The 14843-nt window shown below is 40.7% G+C and overlaps 1 protein-coding gene across 2 annotated transcripts in view; it reads left to right on the top strand.

Annotated features, from left to right (window-relative positions):
- The window catches only part of dhx36 (DEAH (Asp-Glu-Ala-His) box polypeptide 36), an 89243-nt gene extending 75497 nt beyond the window's left edge, over positions 1–13746 (top strand). For both annotated transcript variants that reach the window (XM_072572089.1, XM_072572088.1), the window contains 3 exons: positions 1513–1633; positions 3648–3800; positions 10090–13746. In XM_072572089.1, coding sequence (XP_072428190.1) covers positions 1513–1633; positions 3648–3800; positions 10090–10263 — 448 coding nt within the window. In that variant the 3' untranslated portion in view covers positions 10264–13746. The remainder of the gene's footprint in view (positions 1–1512; positions 1634–3647; positions 3801–10089) is intronic.
- Positions 13747–14843: the final 1097 nt, after the last annotated feature.

Genomic DNA, 14843 nt, shown 5'->3' with positions numbered 1-14843 from the left:
CTATCTACTACCACCCTCTGTGTCTTATATGCCATTCAATCCTGTATCCAGACAGATAAATTTCCCTGTATCCCATGCCTTCTTACTTTCTGAATGAACCTACCATGAGGAACCTTATCAAACACCTCGCCAAAATCCATGTACACCACATCCATGGCTCTACCTTCAATGTGTTTTGTCACATCCTCAAAGAATTCACTAAGGCTTCTGGGGCATGTTCTATTACTGTACAAATATATGCATTTAGGCTGTTAAATAGCTTTTGGCTTCCAGACAAATATTATACAAAATTCAAGCTTTCTTTTCTATTCGGAATTAGAAATTTAAAAAGTCATTCAACATGTTTTAATTTTCAGGTATTTGTCAGTGTTTAAGTAATCTGCTTGTAACATTTCTGCTCACTCCAAACAAAATTGCAGAAGTGAAAGGAATGTAATAAATACAACTTGAGCTACTTTGTCCTTTGGTGTGTTAGTTTCCAGTGAGGCCTTCCCAGGTTATTTGTTGGTCAGTTCCCTCTGTGTTAGATTTCCTTCAGTTCTCAGATGCTGCTGGAGGTGGAATAGAGGTCAAAAAATATGTACTTGTCCCACTCACTTTTCCTGTGAAATGATGGCTGAAGAAGATAACAGAAGAAAGCTGTGATCCTTACAATCCTATTTTCCCCATTAGAGAGTCCTTCCCTTTTTACCAGATTTCCTATTTTCTCATGAAGGCTGCTCTTGAGGCTTCTGCAGGGATTAAAGACACTGAAAACCTTCTGGTAACTTGCACAAATGTCCAGTTTTAGCGAGATTATCAACATCCTGTTTGAGTATGATGAGAAAAGAGATGTTAAGATTCTGCCTCGATTTTTACTTTCATGACCTTTACTTTCATGAATTCTCAGCACATGGACTGTTTTTTCACATCTTCATCCATGAGTGCACATTCACATAGTCCCCCATTCACATATAGTCATATCTTCTCATTGCAGTTGAGGTCAGTGAATATCATTCCAGAACCCTGCCTATCTTTTCCTTTCTCCCTAGCCTAGCTCAATTATTGGAGGCTAGCACCTGCTGTCAGATCAACTCACTCAACAGAGATGGAGAATAGAACCCAAGATCTCCCAGCCAGAAGGACTTAGACTTCACTCACAGTCAAGCCACTTACTCTTTATTACATTCTCTAGGGTGATAACTGATAGGAAATCAGTACATTTTCCTTTTGGATACGTAGAAAATGCTTACTAAATACTTTAAAATTTTAAGTATTTGGTGATGAATTTCCCTGATCATTTCGCTCTCCACTAAACTAATGGATAAGGTGCTCAATTTCTTTTAGAACTGTAAGCTGAGTCTTGACAATTCTTCCAGCAAAGCTTTGGTTGATAATCTGGTTGACGCATCTTTCATGTCCCAGATGAAATTCAACCCCACTGTCAGGAGCTCATATGTCATTACTGCTGTAAGAATCTTACCTAAATTCCCAGCACCTTGTGACCAATAGTCCTTTCTTTTGTGCTTTTAGGGTGAAAGTCTTTACCAAGTCAGATGGAAGAGTCAACATTCACCCAAAGTCTGTTAATGCTGAAGAAGGTGAATTTGAGCATAACTGGCTGATCTACCATTTGAAGATGCGGACAACCAGTGTGAGTGTTCCTATAAAAGACTCTCTGGCTGTCCTTGTCTGCTGTTCTGAATCATTCAGAATTGTTAGGAGTATAATTATTCTACACATATTAGGGGCAGTTCCACAATCTGCTGCTCCTTTTGGGTGTGGCCTTTGTAACCGGAGCCTGTGATATTGTCCTTTGGGGCCCATGAGGAGCAGTGTGTTGTCTGTCCCCACAGACTATTTCCCCCTCAGTGATGGATTGTGTTATCACATCAATGGGTTATGGTTTTAGTGAAATACATTTAAATGTAGTTTTTTGTATGACAGTCGTCTGATCTCTGCCTTCCTTTGGGAAGTGTCTCTCTCTCTGTCTCTCCCCCCTGCTGTCTGTCTCTCTCTTCCCTCACCCCCCCCACCCCCCGCCACCCCACCCCCGTCCCCCACCCCCGTCGTCTTCTTCCATTTCCCTAAGATGTAAGTTCAATCTGACGACACTGACACTCCCAGTGTGGGGAAAGGTACTCAGTGTTGGAGTTGTGCTATCTTGGGGTGACATATTAGGCTGAGACTGGGCTCTCAATTGCACTACTTTGAAGAAGGATAGGGATAACATCTCGCCTGTTTCCTGGCCAATATTTACCTTCTCAACAAAACAGATTATCTGATCAACATCAACATCCTATTTAAGTATGATAAGAAAAGAGATATCCAGATTCTGCCTCAGCTCCATGATCTTTACTTTCCCACATTCCACCTTTTATGGGAGCTTTATGCAGTGCCCTCTTTCCTTTTATTATAGCAGTAAGCGTGCGGCATGGTGGCTCAGTGGTTAGCACTGCTGCCTCACAGCGCTAGGGACCCGGGTTAGATTCCAGCCTTGGGTGACTGTCTGTGTGGAGGTTGCACATTCTCCCCATGTTGGCATGGCTTCCCTCCAGGTCCTCCAGTTTCCTCCCATAGTCCAACGATGTGCCAGTTGGGTGAATTGGCCTTACTAAATCGCCCATAGTGTTCAAGGGAGTGCAGGTTAGGTGCATTCGTTAGGGAAATGTAGAGTAATAGAGTAGGGGAATGGGTGTAGGTGGGATACTGTTCGGAGGGTCAGTGTGGATTCTTGGGCCAAATGGCTTGTTACCACACTGTAGGGATTTTGTATTCTTTGTCCTGTGAACTTCAAGTGTACTATTTTGGCAGTAAATTGCTTTGGGACATCTTTAGGTTGCATATACACTTATAATTATCATCACTTTTTAATCAGTTAATTAAAACTTGTATAAATGGAAGTTGATCTTTCTTGAGTTAGAGGATAGAATTCCAGGTCTTGGAGGATTATTCCTGAAGCACAACAAGACTATTCAGATCTAGCCACACTTCCTTTAGTAATGTTTTGAGAAAGCGGAGTGTCTGAGACCATTTGTCTTTTTGGGATGCATATTACACCCTCCTCTTTCTGCAAAAAATGAGTGTTTAAAATGCAAATAGTTGGGAAGAGTTTATTGCTAACTTGTGTTTGATGCACATCTCATCATTAAGGATTTCTCAACTAAGGGTAGGTCACATTTGAGAGTTAAAATGTTCCCTTGTAATCAGTAATCTTGGGCTGTAAAATGAAAAGGGTGATAGTCAATCAGCTGCTTGTTTCACACTCCACCAAACTTTTTGAGACTTGGTAAATGTCATGGAAGAAAGTTGAGCAGATACAGAATGGGCTGATTTGCCAGCACCCAGTTTCTGCTACCCTACCATGGAATTTAAAAGAAAACATTAAGAACGTTCTGATTTGAAGTTGAAAAAGTAGCAGTGCTTCCCCATTGGATTCTATCCAAGATGAGTTATGCCTTTTGTAGAATTTGCAAATTGACTGCCTGGGACGCAGTGGGTATACTGACGCTAGATTTTGTTCCCATCCTTACCCGATCTCACTGTGCATTTGGAACTCAAATGTATTCTGATGTCTGGCTCTGACTGCACTATTGAAGGAGCTCCCGGGTATTGCGTGAGTCAGTTTGTATTGTTGCTGGGATGTTGACATCTTGACTGTTTTGCAGATCTACCTGTATGATTGCACGGAGGTCTCACCTTACTCCTTGCTGTTCTTCGGAGGAGATATTTCGATACAGAAGGAGCAGGACCAGGAGACCATCTCTGTGGATGAATGGATTGTGTTCCAGTCACCATCCAGAATTGCCCATTTAGTAAAGGTAAAATAAAAATTGGGGAATTATTTTGTGTCAGTAGGTTGAAGTTCAAACTGATCTTCCTCTTTCAGTGACTGATGCTATCCTGCTGTGCATTTTCAGTTTGTTTATTTATTTGAAGAAATTTCATTGTTATTCTTGGAGTTGGATCAAGACATTATTATTCTGAACCTTAAGGAGAACTGCCTGTAAAACATTTTATTTTATAGTTTTTTAAAGTATTGTTAATAATGAGAATGTTTGACTGAATAACTAGTGAGAACCTGCTTCCAATGGGAGGAGGGTCAGTGCGAAGAGAACATTAGTTCATAATAATTAGCAAAACCCCACCAAGGAGATGCTGCCAATTTTATTTCAACACAGTGAGGTGCTCCAATCTGGAATGTGTTGCCTGAAAGTGTAGTGGAAATAAATTCAGTAGTAACCTTTGACAGGGAATTTCGTAAATACTTGGAAAGGAAACAAATGGTAATGCAATAGCAAAAGAGTCCTGTCAAAGTGCTGGTACAAGCACAATGTAGATTAGATTCCCTACAGTGTAGAAACAGACCCTTCGGCCCAACCAGTCCATACCGACCCGTTGAAGAGCAATCCACCCCCCTCTGACTAATACGCCTACTGAAAGGCCATTACCTTACTTTAAAATTCAATGATTATCAACAAATTTTTGAGATAGATAAGAGGTCTGTGATTGCTCAAGTCCTTGTGTTTGCAGACAATTGAGTCAATCAGGCTTTTGTTTTCCTAATTCAGTCTTGGAATGTAACTGCCATTGGCAGGACTGGCTTTTTATTGCCCTTGTTCAACGGGCTGGCTCATCATATCTCTTCAGAGTGCAATTAAGACTCCACTCTGTTGGAATGGGATTGGAGTCACCTATAGGTTCAGACCAAATAAGGACAGTGGTTTACCTTCTCTAAAAGCCACGACCTGGGTTATTCAAGACAATCTGATGGTGTCATTTTATTGCTCACTTCCAGATTGCTTTAAAAAGAAGTCAGATTTTCAAACCACCATGGTGGGATTTGAACTGTCATTTTTTGTAGAATGATGCAGCACAGAAAGGGGCTGTTCACCCCATCATGCAGGCTGTTTGAACAAGCTTCTGAAATAATCCCGCTGATTCTGTAGAAATTTAGTCGTACCTCAAATTGAGCAGGCAGAAGCTTTTTTATTCTCCAGAGAGATGGTCTGTTATTTGGCCACTGAAGGTTATAGAAGTGATCTGATAGATGAATCTGAAGATTGGTTTAATTTGTGGATGAGGCCAGTTGTGCATTTAAAAATGCAAGATGGTGATGTTGCCCAGATATTTTTCTATTGTGTGTCAGACAAAAGACAGGGAGCCAGCTCAGAATTTAATTAAACAAAAGTTTCTTTATTGAATCGTAATATAAAACATACATTCATTGCAATATTTACTACTTACTTAATTTAACTTCAGCTTTAACTCACTTCATTTAACTTCACTTTACATTACTTTACTTAATCCCCTTTAACCCAACTCTAACTTTTAAAAGTTTGGTTTGAAACAAATACTACCCGATTTGAGTGAAGTGGCCAACTGTGTTTTCCATGTAGATCAGATTAGATTCCCTATAGTATGGAAATAGGCCCTTTGGCTCAACCAGTTCACACCAGCCCTCCGATGAGTAACCCACCCAGACCTATTCCCCTACCCTATATTTGTCCCTGACAAATGCACATAACACTATGGGCAGTTTAGCATGGCCATTTCATGTGACCTGCACATCTGTGGAGGAAACCCACGTTGATACGGGGCGAATGTGCAAACTCCACTCAGTTGCCCGAGGTGGTAATTGAACCCAGATCCCTGGTGCTGTCAGGCAGCAGTGCTAACCACTGAGCCACGGTGTAGATCTTGCTTCATGGATCTTTGTTTTCTCTGAAGGTGACTTCAGGGCATGTGCCCCTCAAAAGTAGTCTTGAAGACTTCTCACGTGAAAAAAGCCTATTGTTATGCTAACCTATCAGAAAATGTGCTCCATTTCCAAAATGTTCTCTGGCACTCAGCCAATAAATTAATCAAAGCCTGATCACATTGTTTGGTCTCAGCCAGTGGAGTTTACTGGTAAACAATTCCCAAATGTCTACACTAAGTAGTAAACTGATAACATCATGCTCCATATAAGGTTGTATGGTGCCAATTTGTCCAGGGACAACTATAAAACCTACCTTATTTGGTCAACGCAGGAAACTGCAAGTCCTGGCTGCAGTTTTAACTGAGGTCAGAATTTAACCTAGCTTGACCAAAATTCCTGGCATGATTGGAGCTCCTAACCAGTCCAGTAGCCATTTCTACAGCTGGCCACATGAATGCGGTGACTAATAAGATTACAGTAATTTTAGGAAAAGCATCTCCTCGGAGTGGTTAAAGGAATACTGGAATTAGGAGTTGGCTATTTGACCTGTTGAGTCTGCACTGCCATTTGATAAGATCTTGATGGACCTGGCTGTGGTCTCTAATCCATCTTCCCATCTGCATCCCATAGACTTTGCTCCCTTAAAAATCAGAAATCTGTTGAACTCTGCCTGGATTAGACTCTGAGGCAGCCATGATGTAGAAATGCCGGTGTTGGACTAGAGGTGGACAAGGTCAGAAGTCAGACAACACCAGATTTATTTGAAATCACAAGCTTTCAGAGTTATTAGACTATAACCTGGTGTCATCTGACTTCTGACCTGGATTAGATTCAATCACCCAAACTTCTTTGTGTTCAGGGTGAGTCATCCACAGACTAATGAACTTCTGAGAGATTAATATTTCTGTTCATCTCATAAAACTAAAGTCTGTACCATGTGACGCACTTGATGGGAATATCAGAGGTAAAATTAAGGGAAAGGCAACGTGGGGGAGAAGGGAACAGATGGATGTATTTTATATATTAGTGATTGCAAATTCCTGAAGCCTAGTGATATCTTCCTCCTTTCATGGATTTTAAGGTATTAAGTCTGCCACTTAATCTGGAACCCTCAGCAATATGCAGATTTGTGTTTGTCCACAAGTGCATAAGGGGTTGGTACTGCAGTCCCAGCAGTGGAGGTTGACTATGCAGAGGCCCTAGCTTTTACTGAACCTGTTTAGCTAGGACCATTCTCAGTTTGAAATCAGGGTTTGCTGCGAGGAATTTGTTTGTGACTTCCTGTATTACTGTTCCTTGATACAACAGATGTCTGCTGGTAGAACTTGCTCAGATTGTTTGCTCCAAATGGGACACCAAAATGAAGGTGGGGCAGTTGGTGTGTTGAACAGGTATTTATGGAGTGGGCAAGTGAGGAACACTGCGGACTATTTCAACCAGCTTGTGTGATTTCATTAGTTGGAGGCAGATGTGTATGGGGAATGATATTTGTGAGACAAAGAACAAGGGGCAGTGAGTTAAGCAGAAGGTTTCTGTTATAGTGCACCTCATTATATTCAGTTCTGTGTCAGCAGAATGTGAGATACCCTTTGCTAGACAGGTGCCCAGTTATCTTGTAAAGGGTGGCAGAGCAAGTACTGAAGGAGGAGTGGTGTGACAGTGGTGTGCCAGATTGATCCAGCAAGTTTGGATGGTAGGTTGTTTCCAGTTTTGCCATTTGCTGTTTTAGATTAGATTAGATTAGATTCCCTACAGTGTGGGAACAGACCCTTCTGCCCAACAAGTCCACACCGACCCTCCGAAGAGCAAAGCACCCAGATCCATTCCCCTACATTTATCCATGACTAATGCACCGAACACTACGGGCATTTTAGCATGGCCAGTGCACCTAATCTGCATATCTTTGGATTGTGGGATGAAACTGGAGCACCCGAAGGAAACCCATGCAGACACTGGGAGAATGTGCAAACTCCACACAGACGGTTGCCTGAGATAGGAATTGAACCTGGGTCCCTGGCACTGTGAGGCAACAGTGCTAGCCACTGAGCCACCATGCGCGCCTGCAGACATTTCTGGAAGGATAGAGTTCTACCTGGTATCACTCCCAATCGTGTTTGCCTATATGACTGAGTTAGCTGAAGAGAGTTGATGAAAGCTTGTTCACTCAGAGGGTGGTGGGAATGTAGTGCCTGGTGGGTAATTAAAGCAGGAAACCTCACAATCTTTAAAAAGTGCTTGGATGAGCACTTCAAGTGTTATAAGCCTCTGGGCCGAGTGTGGGTAAGTGGGACTTGTCAGTAGTATATTTTCAACAATACAGGCTTGATGGGCCAAAGAGCCTCTTCAGTGTAAGATCCTGTGTTGGAGAAGCTGAAACGCTGGCATGGGCCTGTTGGGTTAAATGACCCACTGCCATGCAAAAATATTTTGTCACGCTGTCAAATAGTTTAATTATGTTCTTAGGTGAAAATCCAATGGCTTTCTGCTCCTGGTCAAGAGCCAGTGAATCCCCATAGGTTTTAGACATTGAGAATGTGATCAAGTTCAGTTTATGATGTTCATCTTGCTCAGTTCAAGAGAGCTGCTCTGGTGTCTAACCGGTGCTTGTAAAACCAAAGCCTAATAAGGGCTGAGTTTAGAGAAACTCGCTAATCCCATCCCATGTGCTGACAATTCCCTGAGCAGTCAGCAGTCATCGTGAATACCGTATTCCAAACATTGGTCAGCAACTAAATGCGAATAATGATATCAGTAAAGAATTGTTTTAACAATTGAATCACCGCGGCACCTGTCTTTTTTTATTTCAGTTTGAACATGGGAATGGAAGGAGGCCATTCAACCCCTCGAGCAGCTGTTTTATTTTCATATACACACCCATCTGATTTGGTTACCTTTAATATTTTGCCTACCCGAAATCTCACCAATCCTAGTTTTGAAATGTGCATTTTGACTCTCCCCCTCAACAGCTTGTTTAAGGAGAATGTTTCAGATTTCCACTACCCTTTTGTGAGGCATTGTTCAAAGCCTGAATGGCTTTGGTCTAACCTTTAGGCTTTACTTCCTGTTGTTCTGTATTCCATGCAGTAGAGAATATAGCTTTGATATAGGAACCAGTCCAATTAAAATGTTCTTTAGTCTACTATAATTCCATGCCAATACAAATTTTGTTCATAATACCTGTTGTCCTAAATTGGCCCTTTTAGCTGGTGAATCTGTTCTGTGCGACTTCCTGAGGTCAGTGCCCACAACTCAAATGTATTGAGTGATTAGGAGCAATACGAGTCAGCATTGTTTCTATGACAGCCACAGATAAAGCACTCCTTTTATTTCGGTTAAATTGTACTTATTTCTGAAATGTGAAACAATGTACAAATAGGTAATCGTAGCCCTCAAGTTTTCAAAGTCCCATTTGAGTTGGTTTGTGCTCATTAACATAACTATTGCCTTTCCAAACTGATCATTAACCATGGGCTGCCAGCCTGATGTATGAATTCTCAAGCCAGATGCTAATTCAGAGTTAACACTCTCTCAATTTTGCTATGCGCTTTGTGGATTCTTATCAGAGCTGTGTGTTATAGTTAGGGCCACAGTGACAACACTTGTCACATTCTGTCTTTACTTTCATTGAGGGGTTTAGTTTAGGAACTCATTACGACTCATTTTTGTGGAAAATCCAACAGGATTGATAGTGATTCAAGAGCAGAATGGAATTCAAAATCACTGCTGTTGGCACTGAACAGATAATATTCAGGAAACTCAACTGATCGCAACAGCACTATATTTGCTTCTCCCTTTCCCCTGTCCCTCAGTTCCTGAACCCAAATATTCTTTGACATGTGGTTCTTCAAATACTCTATCTTGCCCTAATTACCCATACTTCACAAACTTGGTGTCAGAGACTATGAAGGGTGCCATCTCCAATCTCATTTCTGTCCTATCTTTAAATTCACATGCATCTGCTTCCTGCATGGGTCACTGGGTAGTGATGAGCTGGGAATGCTTGGCAGGATATTTTATTTTCACACAATCCCTTATCCTGGTGTCAGGATGACTGATTGCAGCATTCACAACACTGCTATTGCTTTGGGAACTTAAATCAAGTCAGACCCAGGCTAGCGAAATTGTTTGAGCAGAGCAGGAACTCACTTCACCACTGACACATCGGGGAAACTTAGCATAATATCGGCAAAAGCAATTGGACAGAATCACGTGAGCTTTTCCAACAGTGAACAACTGTTGTTATAGAATATTTCTCTTGTTAGTTATTTTAATTTTTATGAAGAAAACATGACTTCTGGCCAAATAAATTTGTTTTAATCACATTTCAATGAAAAGCTGTGCTGGTCATTGTAGATACGAGCTGATTAATGTGCACTTTTATTGATGCTGAGGCCTTTTCCTCACCATAGGATCTGAAAAGGGAGCTAGATGCTCTTCTACAAGACAAGATTAAGAAGCCCCGACCTGTGGATTGGAATAATCGATCGAAAGACTGTGCTGTCTTGTCAGCAATCATAGACTTGATAACCACACAAGACACCGCCAGTGCGAAGAACTACACGCCCCGATTCCAGAGCTACTGAAGTTGCAATACCTGCAGTTGATTCTCCAAAGAGGTTCAGGCTGAGCCTAAAATGATTTTAACGTAGCTCACCAGTACAGAGTTGTTTTGTGTTATTAATGTTTTTGGCTAACAGATCAGAGGTTTAGGAGAATATATCCAAAAGTCTCATTGGTCAAACAGCGTTGACCTGTGCACATTGAATAAAATGCCTGATGTTTTAAAAAGTTTAACTACATTATGCTGTCGAGTGTAAATCCTACTGAGAAGGTGGTCATTGACAGTATACCAACGTGTTACACCTTGATGATCGAAGCAAATCCATGAGATAGCTTAGTTCTTCATTTGTCAGAAATATCTCTAAATTAATAAAACTTGCTTTCCAATTCTCTCTTGAAACAGAGCACTTCCATCCCAGAGCAGATCAGATGATGAACTCCTATTAATACTGAAATTAAGGCTAAGTAACTTGGAGTAAAAGCAGAAAATACACAGCAAATCTAAGTGTCAAGGGTAATATTTGACAATAGGCCCTTAATTGCAGCCCATGTGTTCTGATGGAAAATTATACATAAGAGATTAACCTTTCTTTTTTACAGATTTTGATGCATGTACTGTCTCGTTACAGCATGTGCAGTTCTTATTTTCTGACCTGACTACAGTTATATAATTGGAGATGCTTTCTCTGAAACCTCAATTTTTGTTTACATTATTCAAAAATGATAGAGCGATGACTTCACGCTACCTGCTCAGTTAACCCTTATCTGGGATGAGGTAGCATAGCACTGCATTGTTTATTTTTGTATTGAATTTAGCCATTATTATAAAAACAAAATAATAGAAAACACTGATGCTTTGGAAAAAAATGGTTAGCAGATGTCATCTGTTGCATGCAAAAAAAATCCAAAAGACCAGTCAGACCATCTGTTCGAAAGACTCTGTTGAGTTATCCTAAGTTACCTTCGCTGAATCACCCAGAGGCTCCTCCATTTTTGTTGCCATTAACAGGAACCGTGGGGGTAATTTTAACTGTCTGGATTCCTAAAGAATCAAGTGGAATGTCAGTCTCGCACCAACACCCTCACCTGCCAACTACCAAACCACCACCGTCACTACTTCCTAATATTGCTGCTCTTTAAGTTCAGGTGGGTATGAGACTGGGCAGATATTAAAATCAGTCTGATACTATCAGCTCCACTGTGGCTGGCTTAGGTTTAACCAGCCCGCTATGGTTCAAATACCTGAGATCAGTGTGATCCATTTTTGCTTATGGGTCTAAGGATAGGAACAGGGCTATTTCGGCCCTTGAGCCTGACATTTGTAGATGTCAGAATTCCTTTGACCCTAAATGTAGAATCTTACTCCTGACCCAAATCTTTAGACTGTTACCTTTTCATAGTCTGTTACCTTTCCCAGTAAGTGGAAATAGTTTCTGTCTGACTGTTTTGATTTTATCAGTTTCCCTTAGTTTCTAGAAACCTTTGAAATTTCCCCTCAACCCTCTAAATTCTAAGGGGTACAGGCCTAATTTCTTCAAGTTCTCCTCATAATTTTACCCTTTCAGCTTAAAGGAGTTTTTTTTTAGTTCAGGTTGGATTTAGCCTTCCTTTCGAAGTGCTAGGTTTTGCCTTTGGGACGGCCTGTCTTGTATATGGGCCGTAACTTGCCATTGGTTGCGTGTGTGCTAAGCACTTGAGGTTATTGTGACTTAGAGACCTCCTTTCAGAGCTCCAGCATCGCCAAGGATTGTTGCTGAAGCCACAGATCAAGTGGTCTCCATTTGGTTGTGCCATACAATGGTTAGATTGATTATGGTCCCTGCTGTTAGTGCTGTTTTGAATCCACTGAGTAAATGCTATATGAGACTCTTCCTCAAGAAATTCCTAAACTCCTGTACAAGACACCAGCGCATAATGTAGAGTAATTCAGGAGTATTTGTGGGGTAGATAATCATCAGAGATTAAATGCTAATCTGCCTGTGGCTTCAACAAAAGTAAAATTGTACAGATGCTGGAAATCTGAATTTAAAAATAAAGTCCTATGGAGACAAACAGAGAGATAATATTTGATGTGACTTCTTCAGAACAGTTCGAGAGAAGAATGGTATTGGACTTAAAAGCCCTAACTCTTTCTCTCTCCACAGCTGCTGCCAGACCTGCTAAGTTTCTCCAGCATTTTCTGATTTTATTCCTTTTGTTCCAGAGGATGTTCCAAATCACTCAATTCAAAGAATATTAGGTTTTCAAAGTGTCCTGTTCAATGTCTGTTCCTGAACCAACTTTGCCAGAAGGGGATTTAACTGGTTGCTCAACTCATTGTCACTTGTGTGCTCTTGGAGTCCACAAAATAGCTGATGACCATATGCTAAAAAAACAACGATTTGCTAACGTAATGCATTTAGTAAAACAAGTATTTCAAAATGCCTTTAGGAAAAATGGCATTGCAGAAAAACAAATCTTAGTTTTAGTTGATTTTTAAGAATTTATTGTATCATGATGCACTGAATATGTTCGCCTGAATCTTATTTAGAGATTTATATTGACTGTGTTTCAGCTGGGCAGGGTCTAATAAGGGATAAATCCCATCACCTATTTTGTCATTTCCGATGCATTGACGATAGATTACCGCTTCAACTCAGCTACCCAACAAGTCGTCGCTACAGTGACAGTAGGAACTGTTGATACACAACTCTCATATCAGGCAACAGGCGGATTGTTAATGTCTTTGGAGTCATTCCTCAATTTCTCATGAAATGTTGGCAATCATTGTTTTCTCAAAATGTATGTTTAACTCCAAGTGGCTTGACCACACATTCCACAAAAAAATGACAACTTGAGCTTCTCCCCTTCTAGTCTTTTGCTAAACTTGATGACTGGGTAGGAAGTTCACCTTTCAAAGAAGCAAGGTTTAGTTTGATAATTCTTGAGATTTCCATTAGAATTCTGATTTCTGGATATTTAGTGCACATCAGTAACTCTGTTCCCTTTTGTACTAGTTCAGCTGGTATGCCAACCCTTGTACCCAATAGTAGTCCAATACTATGCTGCCAACAAAATAACTGAATCGCCCAAGCATTTCTCTTTTAAGGAAATCCTGGAAATTGGGTCAAGAGAACAGCTAGTGCAATGTCTTGTTCGTGTATGTTTGTGAAAGGAAATTGAGTGAAAGTAAGCAATATTGAGGATAATTGTTAAGCAAAAAATTGAGGGTCCTTACATTAAAGGCAAATCTACTCCTGTACCTGTGTTAATGAAATGTTCAGACCAATGAGGTTACAGTCTGCTACACAGTGTTGTGTTAGGGTGCTGTCAGAATGCCAGGTGCCCTCTGTTATGTTGTAGTCAATCATTCCTAGTAAGTGAATAAAATACAAAATGCTTTTTTGTTTCAGATGCTGTTCTCGGCCGTATTTATTTGTGACCATTATTTGATGTAATGGCTGTTCTTTTTACATAGTCAATGCATTTGTATGGTTTTCTCCATTAAAGTCCTTACCATACCTAAACTCCCTTTTGTTCTTTGCCTACATTCACCACAAGCTGCCTGCCACATCTGAAATAATTAAGGAATGATGGAATGTCTCCAAGGTTTAGAGGTCAGTGGACTGGAAGGTTTGAATTTGTTTCCTCAAGTCACTAAAATAAGAAATTCAAATTTTACTTTTGTTAATTGCAAGGAGACAATGTACTTTAACAGTGGATGGTGAGTGTGATCGTGTAATTTCAGGAGGCGGGACAGTACAGATTTTAAAAATCTGAAATAATACACGTGATAATATTCAGTGCCACAATATGTGGTACAAGATGTTGAGTCGGGTGGTTAGGCTGCAAACTGCGAAAACAACAAGGTGAAAGACAGGTAGAAAGGCATTAAAAAGAACAGGGAGAAAGGCAGGATGGAAAACTACAAAAGGAACTTGGGAGCTCTTTGTGGATGGACGGCATTCTGAGAAAAATCCTGTGACATCACAGAGAAACCAGAGTTCAATGGTTGGTTGGTATGTTTATCATTTATTATTAAAAACCCACATAGTTTTCAGTAACATTATTAGTAATGAGGTCTGCTGACAGTAGTAAAGCTTATTTTGATTAGTAAGGATTACTAAATTAAGGCAATAATACATTTAATGCAAAGTGGCGGGGCAAATGATGTGTTGCAATATTTGAGAATTGATGGGCATAAATGTTATCCACAGCTTGAGGAGCTTTGGCTCAGGGTTAATAAGCTAAAACAAACAGATTGCTGGGGAACCTCAGCTGGTCTGGCAGCATCTGTGGAGAGAGAAGCAGAGTTAAAGTTTCAAGTCCACTATGACTTCCTCAGAACAATGAGTTGGAGACACAATAACATTCATCAACTTACCATCAGTGAGCTACTTGGATACTTCATTCCAGGATGTGGTCACACCCCTTAAGCTGGGTCTTTTGAACAGCCCAAGGCCTGCATAGTGTAGACTAAACTCTAATAACTAGAATTTCCTCCTTACACCCCTCCCTTAGAGTCTTGGAGACGTACAGCACAGAAACAGACCCTTCAGTCCAACTCATCCAGCCTGACCAGATGTCCTAAACTAATCTAGTCCCATTTGCTAGCACTTGGCCC

Source organism: Chiloscyllium punctatum, chromosome 6 (genome assembly GCF_047496795.1).
Source record: "Chiloscyllium punctatum isolate Juve2018m chromosome 6, sChiPun1.3, whole genome shotgun sequence".
In the NCBI taxonomy this organism is placed as follows: domain Eukaryota; kingdom Metazoa; phylum Chordata; class Chondrichthyes; order Orectolobiformes; family Hemiscylliidae; genus Chiloscyllium; species Chiloscyllium punctatum.
The sequence above is the reverse complement of the archived record's forward strand: the minus strand, read 5'-3'. Positions and strand labels throughout refer to the sequence as shown.